Source organism: Arabidopsis thaliana, chromosome 3, assembly GCF_000001735.4.
Source record: "Arabidopsis thaliana chromosome 3, partial sequence".
NCBI classification, from domain to species: domain Eukaryota; kingdom Viridiplantae; phylum Streptophyta; class Magnoliopsida; order Brassicales; family Brassicaceae; genus Arabidopsis; species Arabidopsis thaliana.
Window position 1 is genome coordinate 22,934,762 of NC_003074.8, and position 16,561 is coordinate 22,951,322.

The following is a 16,561-nucleotide window of genomic DNA, read 5'->3' on the forward strand; positions in this document are numbered from 1 at the left end:
TGAGCTTTGCTAAACGGGGATCTTACATACAAAAATTTAATCTAATCGAAACCCAATCAGAAAAAACGGGGAGGTTCTCCGTTTCCGTTCGATCTAATATTTTATTTTGATATAAAACGAGAAATAGGTGATGATTAGTATTAAATTAGAGGTTTAAGGTGACAAAATCCCGGGGATAAAGACCGTACTTTAAGATAGTTGACGCGTGAAACACACCCTGTGTTATGTTATGGGTTTTAATTTACTTAGATTCCACGTCAGCAGATACGTGAACCAGAACAACACTTAATAATTCCGTCTAATAACCTCGCATGCCCCATGCATCGTAGTTCACATTCTTACTCAACTCCTTCCTCATTTATCATTCCAATAAACTTTACCCAAATGGTTTCAAACCGAGATCTAACCGTACTTGACTTTGAAAATCGAATGCTAACCATTTACATACCGAACCAAAACTAAATTTACTAGATTTTATCAAGAATAACATTTTTAATCAAATGGATTTCAAAATTATACTCAGTTATATATTGAATTATACATAGTTAATTATGTATAGTTACTTTCATTAGAAATAGTTATCTAAAACCGAAATAAATCAAAATTTTCAAACCGAATCGAACCAAACTAAATCATTTTTTTCTGTGGTTTCGTTTGGACATACTTTGACAGCAAAATCGAAATACCCAAACCGGAAAACCAAATTGCACACGCCTATATAAAATGCCTTCGCTTATAGAAAATGCCTAACAATCTCTCATAGTCATATATAGAAACAAGTCATACACGTATCAATTAAATGCAAGCATTTGGAAAAACAAGAAAGATCAAGAAATGGGGAATTTTCTTAGGAGAAGCTGCGCTGTGCACCCGGCTTCCGGCGACGGAGGAAGAGGAAGACACGTGGACGAGCCGCCGCAACAACGTCCAAGTAGTGTGCGGATTAAAGTGAGGATGAGAAGAGATCAACTCGAAGAGCTTTTGTACTTGGCGCGTCGTGGTGATCAATCGGACGACGGTGGTAAGATTGGTTTCTTGATTCTTAAAGAATGTATGGAAGGTCGCTTACCAGCGAGTGTTCTTGGCTCCGGTGGCGATGTTCGATCTCAACGGCGTGGAAGTTACATGGTGTATCGGAGATTGGGTTCCATCACCGAGGAATAATTCATTAATATATATATATGTGTCTTTCAATACATATAGTTTTAAAGTTTAGATAGACGACACTTTAATAACGTTTTCTAGATCAACAATTATATGTAAGGCTAAAGAAACAAAAAAAAGGAGTTTCGTTATCAAAAAATTGAAAAGAAAAATATATAAAAGTAGTATGTTTGTGTCACGCATTTAATTAAAGATATAAGTGTAAATCTCAATACTTTTTATTCGTCAACAAATATAAGAGTTTTGATGGCGTTTTAGCATCGCATAATTGTGGACATCTCAAAAGGTAAACTTAAAGACAAACTTCAAGTCTAATTGACAACTTCAAATTATTCTAAGAGCCATAAAACTATCTGGTTCATCCAAGTCGTTTATCGACCCATAGAATCTCCGGAACGTAGATAAGTTTTTGCGCTTGGTTGCTCTCTTTGGGCCTCTTAAGATCTCCTTGGCACCATCGGAAGGCTTCAAAATGATCAAATTCTTTATTCTTGTACCAAATGATGTAAAACAGAATTAGGATAATTAATAATCTTTATATTTTATTTCTCTATTTTTAAAATAACTACTATGGTTATCCTAATTGAATTATGATAATATTTGACTATTGTGTGTTTGTACATAAATTTTTTACAGACCTGGATTCTCCATTCAGAGTTCGAATCGAGACGTTTCCATTTATTTATATTTTCTCGTTTGGAATTTTCCAAATTCATCATTACAGAAAACAAACGTTAACATTCCATCAATATGTAATGTTGTACTTTTTTTTGTTTTTGTATTTTTCAAAATTTCAATTAATTGAGTCCCGTTGAAAGTCAGAGACGTCTAAGATAGGCCGAATAATTTTCTTCGTAACCATAGCAGCCGAAGTAATTCTGTATATTATTTTATTTAGTCAGCCTAGCATTTATCATTAGCCCATTATATAACTTTCAAAATGGGCCTGTTATTCTGTACAGCCTAAAGATTCAATTGTTTCGTTGAAAAACAAACAATTTCGTGGACTATCGTCAATAAGATTATGCAAAAAAAAACAAAAAAATTATGAACTTTAATGGAAATTCAGACGATATGAAGAGAGAGTTTGGCTTTTGTTTCAAGATTCTTTCCACTCTCTGTGTGATATCAGAATTGGCCCAAATCGGAATCTGATGTCGCTTAGATTTCGTCATTGTTACATTGGGTCTTTACTTAAATATATTTTCTAATGCTTCTACACATGTTATACAATATGATTTGAGGTTTGACTCTCTGTTATGGTATGAGTATGTTGTCATATCATTTAATGTGAATTTTTGGTTTGCTCGCATCCTTGTGTAGTTGTGGGATGCATGTCTCTGTTTTTTCCACCTTTAAAAATCTCCTTCAAGTCTCAAACTCTAACACCTTACTCCTGAATTGAGTTTCTACTATCTTGTTGTAAGGTATCAAATCTATATACTGTATTCATAGGATTGCGTATAGAACCCATTGAATATTGATTCATGCTCTAAAGTTACAATCTTTTTTGCTGCAGATGGATTCAAGAAGAAGTAAAGTTTGTGGAGAAACAGCTTGTGGGTTTTCAACATCTTCAAGTGATGCTAAGAAACGAGCTGCTTCAATGCGAAAGCTCTGTTTCGTTGTGGTGTTATGTCTTTTGTTCATGAGCATAGAAGTTGTTTGTGGCATTAAGGCTAACAGTTTGGCTATATTAGCAGATGCAGCTCATTTGCTCACTGATGTTGGTGCTTTTGCTATCTCTATGCTCTCCTTGTGGGCTTCTTCTTGGGAAGCAAATCCGCGACAGAGTTATGGGTTCTTCAGGATAGAGATTTTAGGCACTCTTGTCTCAATCCAGCTCATTTGGTTACTCACTGGGATTTTGGTCTACGAAGCCGTAACTAGACTCGTTCAAGAGACCAATGATGATGTTGATGGTTTCTTTATGGTTCTTGTTGCTGCTTTTGGTTTAGTTGTAAACATCATAATGATTGTTGTGCTTGGACATGATCACGGACATGGGCATGATCATGGTCACAGTCATGATCATGGTCATAGTTATGGGGAAAGAGCTGAGCAGTTGTTGGAGAAATCCAAGGAAATAAGGAACATTAATGTGCAAGGGGCTTATCTTCATGTTCTTGGGGATTTAATTCAGAGCATTGGGGTAATGATTGGAGGGGGTATGATTTGGTATAACCCTAAATGGAAAGTAATTGACTTGATATGCACGTTATTCTTTTCAGTTATTGTTTTAGGGACAACCATTAAGATGCTTCGAAGCATACTTGAAGTTCTAATGGAGAGCACACCGAGAGAGATAGACGCGAGGCAGCTCGAAAAGGGATTGATGGAAATTGAGGAAGTTGTGGATGTTCATGAGCTGCACATATGGGCAATTACAGTTGGAAAAGCTCTGTTTTCTTGTCATGTCAAGGTTAGACCAGAAGCTGGTGATGAAATGGTGCTGAACAAAGTGATCGATTACATCTGGAGAGAGTATCGTATCAGTCACGTTACGATACAAATCGAGCGTTAAAACAACAAAAGGGTTCATTTCTCTGGTTTTCTGTCATTTTCATGATCAAAGTTAAATCTTTTTTCGCTTTCTCGTATGCTCTCATTACCTTGTTGTGACATATGCCATTGTCTTTCTTGTTTATGAATAAGTTGTCTTGTCTTGAAAAAGGTAATTAAAAGGACATAACTTTATTTGAGATTAGGGATTTGTGTTAAGTTACTACTAAAGAAAAATCAGAATCTTTAGGGTTTATCTTTGATAATAGACCTACCAAAAAGAGTGGGGCATGTTTGTCCTAAGAGCAAGTAACCATAGCTCGTGTGTGACAGTTAACAACCATATCCAGTACACAATTGATAAACAAAGATTCAACTTTCTTTGGAGTTTTGATGTGTTGATAAGGTTTCTAAGGTCTTCGTTAACCAATAACCATGCAAAGCACGAATGTTTTGTTTCTTTGCTCAAATTTTGTGAGACCGGATATGAAGTTACCCGTTTGGATTGAGCTTGTGGACATGTTGGGACATTTTTATAGGACAAACACTGTTTAATGCCGTAGCAGCCAAGGCATTTAGAGTCAACCTTTTTCTTTTAATTGTAATCAAGATATGTTTGATTGCAAAGTAATAAACAAAATCCCACACTTTAGAAACCTTACATCTATTAAAGGTTCGAATCATTAGAACATGATGGATGCATGCAAATGCAACATGGTATCTGTATAAAGTTTTAGCTTTTTGAGCCTTGAAGAAAAGGAATGGTGTGGTATGGGAATAGTGAAGAAAGGATGATTGAGACATCATGAGAAAGATGACACAAACCCAAAGGAAGAAGCTCTCTTACCCATGACATGTCTCTTTTTTACCTTCTTCTTCTGTGTAATTTAGAACTGTCCCCACAAAGTCTGTCTCCACTTCAAGACAAAACTGCTTCCACCAATAATATCTCTCTCTCATCTGCTCTGCTCAGCCTCACCAACTCTTACAGTACCCAAATACATCTATCTTATTACCTCTCTGTTTTTTACAGCTCCTCTGTTTCCACTCTACTCAATAGCTTTACTAAAGACTCACTGTTCTATATAAAGCTAACAGTTACAAGTCCATAAAAGCTCAGAATCAGAAGAGAGTACATGAGTTTCCTCTTCTGCCTCTTTGGTGATTCTTAGCATTTATTATTACTCACTCATCTTCTTTTCATTACATTACATACCAAACAAGAGCTCTCAAATGGAAAGGTTTCAAGGACACATCAACCCCTGTGTATGTATCTTTTGCTTGATTTAGAAAACTTTTAACTCTCTTTCTTCAATCTTTCTCTCTTCCCTTGAATCATTTTTTTCCATACTCAGAGACATGGACTTGCATTTACTCATTCCTAATTAGTCCAGATACTGTGCATTTAATGCTTTTGTTGTTTGTTTTAGAGAAAACAGTAACAATTCCTAATTAGTCCAGATACTGTGCATTTAATGCTTTTGTTGTTTGTTTTAGAGAAAACAGTAACAATTCTACAATCATTTTTGCTTCCCTTTCTTTGAAAACATTCCATTTTCCTTTCTATTTTTTTGCTTATCTCTGTACTAAGAACCAAACTAACCCACAGTAGAACTAAATTACACTTCTCTTTCAATCATTTGCGTCTCACCGGCTAATCTCATTCCTCTGTCATTTTTACAGTTCTTCGATCGAAAACCGGATGTGAGAAGCCTCGAGGTTCAAGGATTTGCAGAGGCTCAAAGCTTTGCTTTCAAAGAAAAAGAGGAAGAAAGCTTACAAGATACAGTTCCATTTCTACAGATGCTGCAAAGTGAAGACCCCTCATCGTTTTTTTCAATCAAAGAGCCAAACTTTCTGACGCTACTGTCTCTTCAAACCCTCAAGGAGCCTTGGGAACTCGAAAGATATCTTTCACTTGAGGATTCACAATTTCATTCACCGGTCCAATCTGAGACCAACCGCTTCATGGAAGGAGCCAATCAAGCTGTGTCAAGCCAAGAAATTCCCTTTAGCCAAGCAAACATGACACTCCCTTCTTCTACCTCATCACCACTCAGTGCACATTCAAGACGAAAGCGCAAAATCAACCACTTGCTGCCTCAAGAAATGACTAGAGAAAAGAGAAAGAGGAGGAAAACAAAACCAAGTAAAAACAATGAAGAGATTGAGAATCAAAGAATAAACCACATTGCTGTTGAACGAAACAGAAGACGTCAAATGAACGAACATATCAACTCTCTCCGGGCCCTTCTCCCACCTTCCTACATCCAACGAGTAAATAACCAAAAGCATACATGAAAGTTTCAACCTTTAATCATCAAAACCTTATCAAATGTTGTCCTGCAGGGAGACCAAGCTTCCATAGTAGGAGGAGCAATAAACTACGTGAAGGTCCTCGAGCAAATCATACAATCTCTCGAATCGCAAAAGAGAACGCAACAACAAAGTAACAGTGAGGTAGTAGAAAACGCACTTAATCATCTCTCAGGCATTTCGTCGAACGACCTGTGGACAACTCTTGAAGATCAAACTTGTATCCCCAAAATCGAAGCTACAGTGATACAAAACCATGTCAGCCTTAAAGTTCAATGTGAGAAGAAACAAGGACAACTTCTCAAAGGAATCATATCACTTGAAAAGCTTAAACTCACTGTTCTTCATCTCAATATCACTACTTCGTCTCATTCCTCTGTTTCTTATTCCTTCAACCTCAAGGTAAACACTACTTTCCATTTTTTACTTCAATCAACAAAAACCCAACATTGAAAATTGAATCTTTAATTAAAAAATCTTGTTTTTTTTTTCAATTGTGTCGGAGCAGATGGAAGATGAGTGCGACTTAGAGTCAGCCGACGAGATTACGGCGGCTGTTCATCGGATTTTCGATATTCCGACAATTTGATTAAACACATATAATTCCAAAAATATTAACAGCTGACAAAATGGTATCTTTTTTTTTTTTCCTACTTGTACCAATTTTTTAAGAATTAAGAGAATAAAAAAATTTCGTTTTTCGTTCTTTCATTTTCCTACTGACAGAATTAAATTCTGTTTTGTTCGTATATTATTGGATTGTTCGATTATTATTGTTCAGGCTTTGGGTGTTTTGTGAGATTGGGTCCCATCTTATTAAAAGTTTGATCTTATTCGTCTTTATTATTTCATCAATCATGGTTTGACTTTTGTCCCTATTTTAAGTGTTGACTTTACGATCATTGTCAATGGGATGTCGTGTACCAGACTTCTCGTTTCCAAATGGGACGTTTAGAGCTTTCGCCTTTGGAGTGATCCTCCTCGAGCTTCACACGGGAGAGTTTGTGCACCAACAAAGTTTGCATCTTTGGTATTTTAAGCTATTATTGATATTGGCACTATACAATGAGGGAGGCAAATACTTTTTGGTCACAGCATCAACAATATAGAGTAACCATTTCGAAATTTCAAGAGAATATAAGGAAAAGCCACAAATGTTATAGACTTGACCCAAGCAGAGCCAGGAAAGTTTCTTATATACAATGCCCGCGGTCTATTTTCGCTAAAGATGAGACCGACGATGCTGTAAGTTAGAGATGTAGTAGAGAATCCGCTTCTTGTCGTCAGGGGTTAATGAGAAAGAGGGGTTTAGAGATAGAGTCACTGCTTCCTCGATTATAAAGGAGAGTAGAAGAATTGCTTTCTTGTATAATGTTGCTGCACTTTCTTTGTTACTCAAATATTCTTCAGCCTGAAAAACAAATACAAATGGATCAACCCACTATGTTTCAGACTTTTAGGACAAATCAGTAGATAGAAAGGTAGAAAGAAGCTTTTCATAAAACTTTCAGACTTTAGAACCAAATGGTAAAAACATAAGCGAAAAAGATGGAAACTTTGTACTTACCCCACCACTCTTGCCATATGCTAGTGCCCTCTCGTATATTGTTTCCATGGCGTCAGGCATATGAGTGGCAGCTGTAATGAAACGCAGGAGATGCCTTCAGATAATCTCAAAGAAGCATAACAGAGAATTGCTCGGTTAGGTACTAACCACTTGTTTCGTTTAGTTGAGTTGATAAATTCTCGGCTTGGTTTAACGCGGTAACAAACTCTTGTGTCACCCACGTTTTAGCTGGTGCAGGTGAATTCAAATCTGGAATCGAAGTCTCAGGAGCCGTGGTTGGATCTGGGTTCACTTCATTCTCTCCAACGGACATCATCCAAGAATCACATATCTCTAAGGCTTTTCTCCAGACAGCTAAAACGACGAGCGTAACAGCAAAAGATTCCTTTACCTGCCCTGTATTGCCCTGTATGCAAAGGTGTTAGAAGCTCTAATGTTATCATTTAAGAACCCAGAGTTCAGGAGTTCAAGTTACCATCTCGCTAGCTAGTTCTGTAAGTGCTTGTGCATACTGATGCAAAAGTTGGAGTTTAGTTGGAGGATGGACAATCGTTAAGCGTTGTACTTCTGTTAGCAGATATGAAACGCTTGCTGGTCGTGGACCTGACACATCAGATAATGGTTTCTGTGCTTCAAGTGAACTCGATGAAACTTTTTCATTCCTTGGTAAGATATTAGGAAAACCGGAATCTTGCAATGATGTGTCGAAACAATCTGATGAACCTTCCAGCGAGGCAGAAGGACGGTTTACAAGAACATACTCTCTCTCTATGAGCTCGAGTGAATCAACAACTGCACGAATGACATAGCAAGAGTATGTGAGTAATACGATCTTATACAGAGCAACAGAGATCAGACATAAAATTGCGAATAACAAACCTCCAGATTGGTTTGATGAGCATTGTCCCTCAGTATCTTTTCTAGTCTTCTCAAAAGAGGTATGTGGCATTGAAATTTGAGAATTTGAGGCACTAGAGGAACTCCCATGTTTGTGAACATTCTCTGCACTTGATTTAAAACGGTTTGTACTAGTACTCGGTTGTGCGGAGGGCAACAGTGATTTCCCCGTACAGGTACTAAAACCAGAATGCTCAACATCCGGAATTTGTCTAACAACATTTAGTATGACATAATTAAGGGGAGAAAAATTATAGCTTTTGGATGATGAAGGTTGTTTTAGTCAAAATCTACAGACTTTACCTTGGCTCTCGAAGGAACATGTGATTGAAGAACTCTCGGAATGTCAAGCGTTCAACTGCAGTAAAAAAACCAGATGTTTCCATGAAAATTCTGAGTTGTGTGATTTGATTGATCATAAAGAAAAGTAAACAAAAAGAGAATCATATAACAATACTTGGGTTTCGGCGGAGAAGACTTCTGCACAGATCAACACAATCTGGATGAATCTCATTCCTAGTATCTTCAGGAAATTTCAGCTCAGTGTCTCTCACAATATTATGAAAAAGCTGCAGAGATCAGACACCAAAGAATAATAAAGGTCACAGTAAGTTCACTAAAAGTTCACATACGAGGCAATTCTATCGATTTAGGCTAACAACGAACCTGTATGTGATTATTTCCATCAAAAGGTGGTTTCCCAGTAACAAGTTGAAACAAAATCGCACCGGCACTCCATAAGTCAGCCTGAAACATCCATCAACAAGAAACTACTAAGAAGTAAAAAAAACAGAATGAGCAAAACTTTTCTTAAAATGAGGAAGTTTCTTCACCTTAGCATCATACTTTTGATTCCGGATAATTTCTGGAGCCATATACAATGGAGAACCGCAAAATGTTTCCGCCATGCTCTCCGGTGTTAGAGACCTACCAAAATCCAAAATAGCACACCAAATAGATTAGTCTATATATCACCAAACTAACCATAAAAAGAAAACACTTTCATGAAAAATAAGATCTAAATCTTACCTTGCAAACCCAAAATCTCCTATCTTTAGCAATGGAGTTACTTCCTTGGAAGATAAAAGTAAATTCTGAAAATATTGAAGAAGAACAGAACAGTGATTACAAATACAATCATCAAACTACAACATAAGAGAGAATCACTGGGAGTTTTACCTGAGGCTTTAAATCTCGGTGAATAAAATGCTTCTCTTGAAGTACTTGTAACCCTAAAGCTACACAACACAAGAAACAAAAAAAAAACAGAGATTCAAAGATCAACAAAAAAACTCCAAATTACAAATATGAAAAACACCAAAAAAGCAGATAAATTTAGTTACCCAATTGCCTCATAAAATGTTTAGCAACAGCTTCAGGTACTTTGCCATGGCGATTGATATAGCCAGCAAGATCACCTCCACTACAATACTCCAACACAAGAAATATCCTATCTCCAGTCTACACAATTCCAAATCAAAACCCTCAATTTCAATTTCAATTACCAGTAGAATCATCCAAAATTCACTCTTTAGTAAACATAACGAAAAGATCAAACCTCGATTGCTTCGTAGAATCGGATGATATTAGGATGATCGATTGTGCTAAGGATCGAAATCTCTTTAAGAAGATTATCTCTTACTTTAGGGCTAAGAAGTTTCTTATCAATCTCTTTGACGGCAACTTCTAAACCAGAAGATCGATGCTTCGCTAACCACACCACCGCAAACGAACCAGACCCAATTCTCGGGCCAAGTGCGTAGTCACCCACAAGTCGTGCCGACTCCATCCGGAATTTTTTGGTTTTGACCCGTTAGACTTTCGGATCCTTGCTTGAATCAACCTCCATTGTTTCTATTAATTACTACTACTCAAACTCACAGAGAAAAATCAAAACTTTTTTTGTTTTTTTTTACGGATTAAAGGAACAACGAACTGTTTTTGTTAACGAAAGGAGACGATTTGAGTTTTATATATGTTATACAGTAAAGCTATCGACTTTTTTTTTTTTTTAATAAAGGTTTTTTTGTGTGTGGAGATTGAGATTTGGTTATAGCTTATGAGCAAAGAGTTTCTTACTTGTAGTAGTCCAGAAGAAACCTTCTGAAATTGACGTTTTGAATCCAATTTCCACAAGGAAAATACGCAGGAAATATCTCTCTTTATTACCTTTTAAAATTCCTACTTCAATTAATTTTGTTATATCAAAATTTTACAATCATCAAATTTAGCAAAACATTAGCTATTTTTCATTTATTTCTATGAACTGTTAGTTTAAAGTTCAACTATAGCTCTTAAAGTCGAAGATAAACATTTTCCCATTAATGAAGTCTTTAATATAATAATGTTGGAAAAATAACAATTGAATTTATGTACTTTATAATAATACGGTATTAAGATTTTTTTTTTTTTTTAAGGTAGAAAATCACACCCTTAAAAAAGATATAAAAAAAAATACACGTTAGAATATAATTTTTATAGTCGATATCTATGTTTTACCATGACCATTGATTGTTTGAACTTGAAGCTTTGATATAGTCGACCTGTTTCTTACATATAACGTTGCTTTAATGTCAATTTAAAAACGTAGATGTAACTAATAATAACAAGATTTATTCATGATTTTGGGTGACGTATCCAAATATTATAATGTTAAGGATATATGCTGTAAAATTATTTAAATGAAATAGTTATCGCTACTGAATATTTCTAGATGATTTTTGGTGCGGTGATAATCTGAAAAAGTTGATTAATTAAACTAATCGTTTGTTAATGCCACATCACCTTTGACCTGGCACAAATCAATGTCAATGGGACCAGCTCTAATTATCATGAAACTAAACATTATCACGTGAAAGTGCCACGTAACTCAACTACAAGTAAAGCCCATTAGAGCCTGTTTAGGCCCAATTCTGTAAGAATAGAACAATATTACCCCGCCGAAGAAGAGAGCCACCAAAAGGAAGAATTAGTCAAAAAGGCCCATAATTTATAAAAACTTTCAGGCCACAGATGGGCTTTATATTGACCCATTATTTGGCCCAACAATCTCAATTTTTGAAAAGTTGAATGTAAGAGAAACTGAAACTCCGTATGTAAGATCTAAAATGAGGCTTAAGAGAAATAATAATAAGGGTGAGTGAATAAGCCATAGGGTATATAAAATAAGATTTACAAAATCTTGGCATTGTTGTTGGTGGAAGAAGGGAAAGCGACTAAACCTAAAAAACAAAGATATATGAGATTTGTGAATGGACAATGGAGACTCTTTGATCTTTATCTATCGTCTTTATTTGGTTGGACCACCTAATTCACCTTCTTCTTCATTACATCTTTCATATGTAACTTAATTAATTTCAGGTCAAAACTTATAGTTATATCCAAAAAATCACATTATGATCAATTGAAATTATCTAGTAGTTAATTGTATGTCAAGCGAGTAGTTATCATAAACTCTCCTTTTTTTTTTTTATCATACAAAGACATATTGACGCAGAAAGCTTAAACTAATTTTTTTTTTTTTATAGAAGTTAGAACTTATCACATAGACATCCACATTTTATTATAATTCCAACTGTTGATATGCCTTATGTTATATGCACATGTGCATATATACACATTATACATAATGTATACAGTGGAAGTGTAGTCAATGAATGAATGTGTTTATATATCTAGAGGTTGGGATCATGAGCAGCTGACTTTTGCAGCTATTGCAGAGGCCATAATTCGTATAATGAAGGAGTGTATATGTATTGCCAAATTCGCAGAGTATATTGATAATATAGAACAGTCAATGTGAAGGTTCTTACACGTGTTATAATGGGAAGAATATTTTTTGATATAAACATAAGAAAATAACATGATATTGAATTTAATAGTTAAGACATATCCAATTTTTCATACAATTGAATCTTCCCTTTCTGCAGCTAACTTGGGCTTGATAATGATTCCTCTGCATCCCCCTCCCCATACGAAACTTGCCCCACCTTCATACATTTTGCATCTATATTTTTCTAATCCCATCTATATATTTTTTCTTATGTTTATTCTAAGGTGATCAATTAATAACACCCTACCACCAAATGTACTTTTCAAAATAAATCAATGCATATGTGATCATTGTATGTGTGTGTGTGAACCCTTAAGGTTAAGAGATGAAGTCAAGTCAATGCTAAAACTATCAATTTACATGTCTTAAATTGTTATATGATAAGGCTCTTTCATTTCCAAGTAGTTGCACTTGTTCATCTTAAAAAGAATTGTTTTTTAAAAACTAAATATCAGTTTGAGTCTGTCTAACTAGATTCTTTTCAATATATATATAAGATTCCGTTATAAAAGATCAAGACGACAACACATTAGTCGATTTGTTCTTAGAGACGCAATATTCTTGATGGCCATCACTGAGATGCAATAATCAAATTAAACTAAAGCCGAGAAAAGAACCAGTATACAAAGCAATCCTGAGAATAATGTGGACAACAAAAATCAATGCTCGAAAACGTATAAATTAAAGCCTTCGCTATCAGAATAAAAGCAATTCGGAATTAGATACCAAAGGTAAGATTTTATAATCTACATGAAACTTTTCAAGACCCATATTGCTTTTAAATGAATTACTTTAAGTTATCTAATAAAATTTAATAAATAGACGAAAGGGTTGGCTAGGGATAGAGAAAGGGTCCTAGACCCTGGGGGGCAAATGACAGTTGGAAAATGTTGTCGCCATTATCGCACCATCCATCCTTCAATTTTGTCATTATTATTATTATTGAATAAAATGGTCCGCCTTTTTTATTTCACCACTACCCTATTTGATTGCGACTTATCGTATCCATCCATATACAATCAAATATATTGTTATTTCGCTTTTGCTTTCCTCTCCCATGATATGGTCGCGGTATATAACATTTGATACTAGATTTGATTAACACGGATGTACATGCATGTCGCTTCTGTCCAAAATATATCATATATTACATTTAATTACTTAGAACAAAACAAAATGAGAAACCCTAAATCATTTGCCTTCAAAATATCGTTGTGTTGATCCCCCACATGCACACCTCAATCGGTCACAAATAAATATAATAATCAATATCGTAGAGAGAAGAATATAAATCTATCTTCGGAAAATATCATTCTCTATTCCTATGCTCATTAATTTATTTCTTATCTTCCTCCGATTTAAGGAAGTAAAATAAGGGAGAGACTACCTAGTGGTGAAAAAAATAGATAGGGTTAGTTAGCAATGGTGTAGGTGGACGAAGGAAACATATAAAAAGAGCAAGTAGACATTAAAAAGAGTTAAGTGCAATGCAAAAGCTAATTGGGTTTAGTCTATTTATAAGTAGTGGTCCTTACCCTAAACTCTTCTTTTAATATCCCTACCTCACATATCTCAACACATACTCCTACCTCCACCATATTACTCTCCATCTCTTTTCTTTTTATGTTTTCAATTAAACCGCACGAATTCAGATATTTCTGAGTTGTACAATAATGTTTTAAGTTAGGGATCACATAGAATTTTTACAACTAAGTGAAATATATCTCCTTCTAAAGTGTAACATCGTACGTATTGGAAAACAAATAGTTGAGGAAGAAGGAAGAAAGCGGATTCTCTTAATCTTAGTTTGCATTATCGTCTTCTCCATTAATGATATGTGTATATATGGCAAAGTTTTTGCATCTGAAGGTGCAAATTCAAATTCAAAACAAGAATGAAAAGGAAGATTTGTAGAATAATAATACAAGTATATAGCTAGGTCCCGTGGCTACAAGGGTATATGCTTTGAAAAGGGCGACGCTACGACGTCCCCTTCCTAATTTCCTCCATTTCTATAAAATTAAACATTTCATTTCTTCTCTTTTTCACCATTTTTCAGAATTTAGAAATAATTTGTTTCACTCGTCATTATTACTTTGCAGAGAAACACTAAAAGAAATCCCACTGGCCAGCCCGGATGGAGTAATATTTGGACCGATTAATTGTTGTGAATAATAACTTTAAATTTTTGGGGCGTTATCATGAAATAAAGAAAAGAAAGTGGGTGAGAACATATATTACACTACCATATATTATAAGTTAATACAAACAGTAAATATAGTTGATATATGTTTTTAATCTCTGATAAAGAACCATCAAACCAAAAAAAGAACAGGTAATCGCCTGAAAGTTTTGTGACCACTCAATTATGTAATGTGAGATGAGAGTTTGGACCACATTGATCAATGTTCTTTCATGAGTTTCACCTACTCTTTAATTTTTTAAAATTCAAAAGAAAACATGAACTTTAACCTTTGTATTAAATCCAGCCTTAGTTAATTGAGAGTTATTTAGTTGATTATTCTCCCTTAATTAAGCCGAAATTAGCCATAGAGACATGAATGATGCTTTGTCTCTTTCAGGACCACTCACCACGTACGTAAATAACGATAAGATTTAACATGAATTTACGTGAATTCTTTTAAAACAAGCTTATAGTTTTCATTGGAAGGGTCATGTGATTGCCACGTGTCTTGTTCTAGAACTACATGTGTATTTTGTAGTAATGTTTACGACGTGATGTCGGTCTAAATTATGAGCTGTACCCAAAACTAAATATGTATCGATTTCCGTTTGATTTTGAAAATTTTATAATCCTTCTAACAAAAACTATATATATATATAAATCTTCATCCCTATAACTCTAGATACTTTGGTCGGTCCACGAGAACTCCTCTACAATTTTTTTTTTTTTTTTCACGTGATATGATATTAAAGATGAAAGAATGGTTTATGTGAACGTATAAATCATTCTTTGAGCTTTCAGCTTCGTAATAATAAATTTAATATGATAATGAAAACATGTTTGTTCTTTCTGTATCCGTGTTTTAGATGTACTCATGTTATGTACAAATAATCGTGAATGTTTAGCTTCATAAAATAAAGCTAAGAATGACGAGATTCGTTATAATAAGAAAACTATGAGTAGTTGAAAAAAAAGCACAAACAAATCAGCCCACCATTTCACAATCGCAGATGGTGATGAATCGCTTTCATCTAATTTTATAAGTTCGAGGAAGCAGAGGACAATTCTCCGTAATACATAGACCTTATCTATTAGGCACAACAATAAAGAAAAAGAAGAAAAAAACGGAATCTAGCTAGGTCCGTAAATTGCAATCATGGTTTCCAAAAGAGATGGGTATGAGTTTAAGTCGTCAGGTCCTAACGTTTCTTTTCTAGTAAACTTGTTAGGTTCAAACTTGAGAGCCAAAATGTACGTAGTATATGTGGACAATATAATGCTTTGATTGGGATAACAAAAATTAAAGTGGTTGTGAGTGTGATTAATATATATATCATAGACCAAGATTATGAGTTATCCCAGATATACAATAACCTAAAATATTCTACAACAATTATTTGTAGATATGAATTCGATCTCTAACTTTGATCCATATATGGCAAATCCTCTATTCACTCTACTACATCTACACTATTGGTGTTTAAATGAATTTTCACTTATTTGTTTGCAATTAATTAAAACAAGAGTGAATCTTTAATGTAAAATAAGAGTGAAGGCAAACAAATAAAAGTCAACAGTAAAGACGAAAACTATAAAACGACATGTCATCTTGTCCTTGTAAAAGGAGATTGAGGCAACCCATCCCAAAAAGCCTTACCACAGAGCTCAATAATTAGCATTTATTATTAACTGTTCATAAAAATCCAATAGTCTTCTTCTCTTTACTATTTCCGTATAATTGCAAACAAAAAAACAAATCTCTATAGATATTCCTAAGCCCACGACATTTTCATACATTTCTCCTCATATCCCAACCATTTAGCCTTTATATTCTCATCAATACAATTTTTGAAGGGTTGGCAAAAAAATAAAATCGCATATAACTACTGTTGTAATATTCCATCAAAAGGTAGAGATGGTATATTAAGTTAATATTTTGTTTCCTTTCTATATATATTTTCACTGATTATGACTATATATACTTTAGTCATCAAAAATTTCTCTTCCATCTTGAGAGTGGTTCGTATACAAGTAGATTTTATTTTGTAAATCAAAATATATTAGGGAAAAGAAGAAAAGGGCCAAATAAATGTAAATG

At 34.6% G+C, this 16,561-nt stretch overlaps 5 protein-coding genes across 11 annotated transcripts; 3 read left to right on the top strand and 2 right to left on the bottom strand.

Annotated features, from left to right (window-relative positions):
- Positions 1-748: 748 nt before the first annotated feature.
- Positions 749-1,492, top strand: AT3G61930 (uncharacterized protein). Its single transcript, NM_116058.4, has one exon. It carries the CDS (start codon positions 835-837, stop codon positions 1,162-1,164), a length of 330 nt encoding a protein of 109 aa, NP_191752.1. The 5' UTR covers positions 749-834; the 3' UTR covers positions 1,165-1,492.
- A 916-nt stretch (positions 1,493-2,408) lies between these two features.
- On the top strand, positions 2,409-3,816 carry MTPA1 (Cation efflux family protein). Its single transcript, NM_116059.3, has 2 exons — positions 2,409-2,591; positions 2,684-3,816. The coding sequence occupies exon 2, from the start codon at positions 2,684-2,686 to the stop codon at positions 3,686-3,688; it is 1,005 nt and encodes a 334-aa protein (NP_191753.1). The 5' UTR covers positions 2,409-2,591; the 3' UTR covers positions 3,689-3,816.
- Positions 3,817-4,626: 810 nt separating this feature from the next.
- Positions 4,627-6,747, top strand: AT3G61950 (basic helix-loop-helix (bHLH) DNA-binding superfamily protein). 6 transcript variants are annotated; one of them, NM_116060.3, is made up of 4 exons: positions 4,627-4,932; positions 5,350-5,943; positions 6,016-6,384; positions 6,491-6,721. In NM_116060.3, the coding sequence occupies exons 1-4, from the start codon at positions 4,900-4,902 to the stop codon at positions 6,569-6,571; spliced, it is 1,077 nt and encodes a 358-aa protein (NP_567121.1). In that variant the 5' UTR covers positions 4,627-4,899; the 3' UTR covers positions 6,572-6,721. The 6 variants fall into 6 exon arrangements, with proteins under 6 accessions (NP_567121.1, NP_001325697.1, NP_001325694.1 ...); NM_001340132.1 differs by having other exon boundaries at positions 5,350-6,384; NM_001340131.1 differs by having other exon boundaries at positions 6,016-6,721.
- A 256-nt stretch (positions 6,748-7,003) lies between these two features.
- AT3G61960 (Protein kinase superfamily protein) lies at positions 7,004-10,568 on the bottom strand. Of its 2 annotated transcripts, NM_116061.3 has the most exons (13): positions 10,005-10,568; positions 9,790-9,907; positions 9,626-9,684; positions 9,476-9,540; positions 9,280-9,373; positions 9,113-9,193; positions 8,904-9,015; positions 8,750-8,804; positions 8,429-8,658; positions 8,025-8,341; positions 7,697-7,955; positions 7,550-7,620; positions 7,004-7,393 (listed from the first exon to the last, which is right to left on the bottom strand). In NM_116061.3, exons 1-13 carry the CDS (start codon positions 10,233-10,235, stop codon positions 7,205-7,207), a joined length of 1,881 nt encoding a protein of 626 aa, NP_567122.1. In that variant the 5' UTR covers positions 10,236-10,568; the 3' UTR covers positions 7,004-7,204. The 2 variants fall into 2 exon arrangements, with proteins under 2 accessions (NP_567122.1, NP_001030916.1); NM_001035839.1 differs by lacking the exon at positions 7,550-7,620 and having other exon boundaries at positions 7,011-7,393; positions 7,752-7,955; positions 10,005-10,527.
- A 1,778-nt stretch (positions 10,569-12,346) lies between these two features.
- On the bottom strand, positions 12,347-12,472 carry AT3G61962 (Putative membrane lipoprotein; the record flags this gene model as incomplete). Its single annotated transcript, NM_001125415.1, has 1 exon — positions 12,347-12,472. One exon carries the CDS (start codon positions 12,470-12,472, stop codon positions 12,347-12,349), a length of 126 nt encoding a protein of 41 aa, NP_001118887.1.
- Positions 12,473-16,561: the final 4,089 nt, after the last annotated feature.

What these genes read in the sequence shown, in the direction of transcription:
- AT3G61930 (NM_116058.4), top strand. Translation starts at nt 835, where the DNA reads ATGGGGAATTTTCTTAGGAGAAGCTGCGCTGTGCACCCGGCTTCCGGC.
- MTPA1 (NM_116059.3), top strand. Translation starts at nt 2,684, where the DNA reads ATGGATTCAAGAAGAAGTAAAGTTTGTGGAGAAACAGCTTGTGGGTTT.
- AT3G61950 (NM_116060.3), top strand. Translation starts at nt 4,900, where the DNA reads ATGGAAAGGTTTCAAGGACACATCAACCCCTGT. An exon ending in AAGGACACATCAACCCCTGT is followed by an intron (nt 4,933 to 5,349) that starts GTATGTATCTTT and finishes TCATTTTTACAG; the next exon opens with TTCTTCGATCGAAAACCGGA. An exon ending in CACCTTCCTACATCCAACGA is followed by an intron (nt 5,944 to 6,015) that starts GTAAATAACCAA and finishes GTTGTCCTGCAG; the next exon opens with GGAGACCAAGCTTCCATAGT.
- AT3G61960 (NM_116061.3), bottom strand. Translation starts at nt 10,235, where the DNA reads ATGGAGTCGGCACGACTTGTGGGTGACTACGCACTTGGCCCGAGAATT. An exon ending in ACCGAGATTTAAAGCCTCAG is followed by an intron (nt 9,541 to 9,625) that starts GTAAAACTCCCA and finishes CAATATTTTCAG; the next exon opens with AATTTACTTTTATCTTCCAA. An exon ending in CATATGGCAAGAGTGGTGGG is followed by an intron (nt 7,394 to 7,549) that starts GTAAGTACAAAG and finishes TTTGTTTTTCAG; the next exon opens with GCTGAAGAATATTTGAGTAA.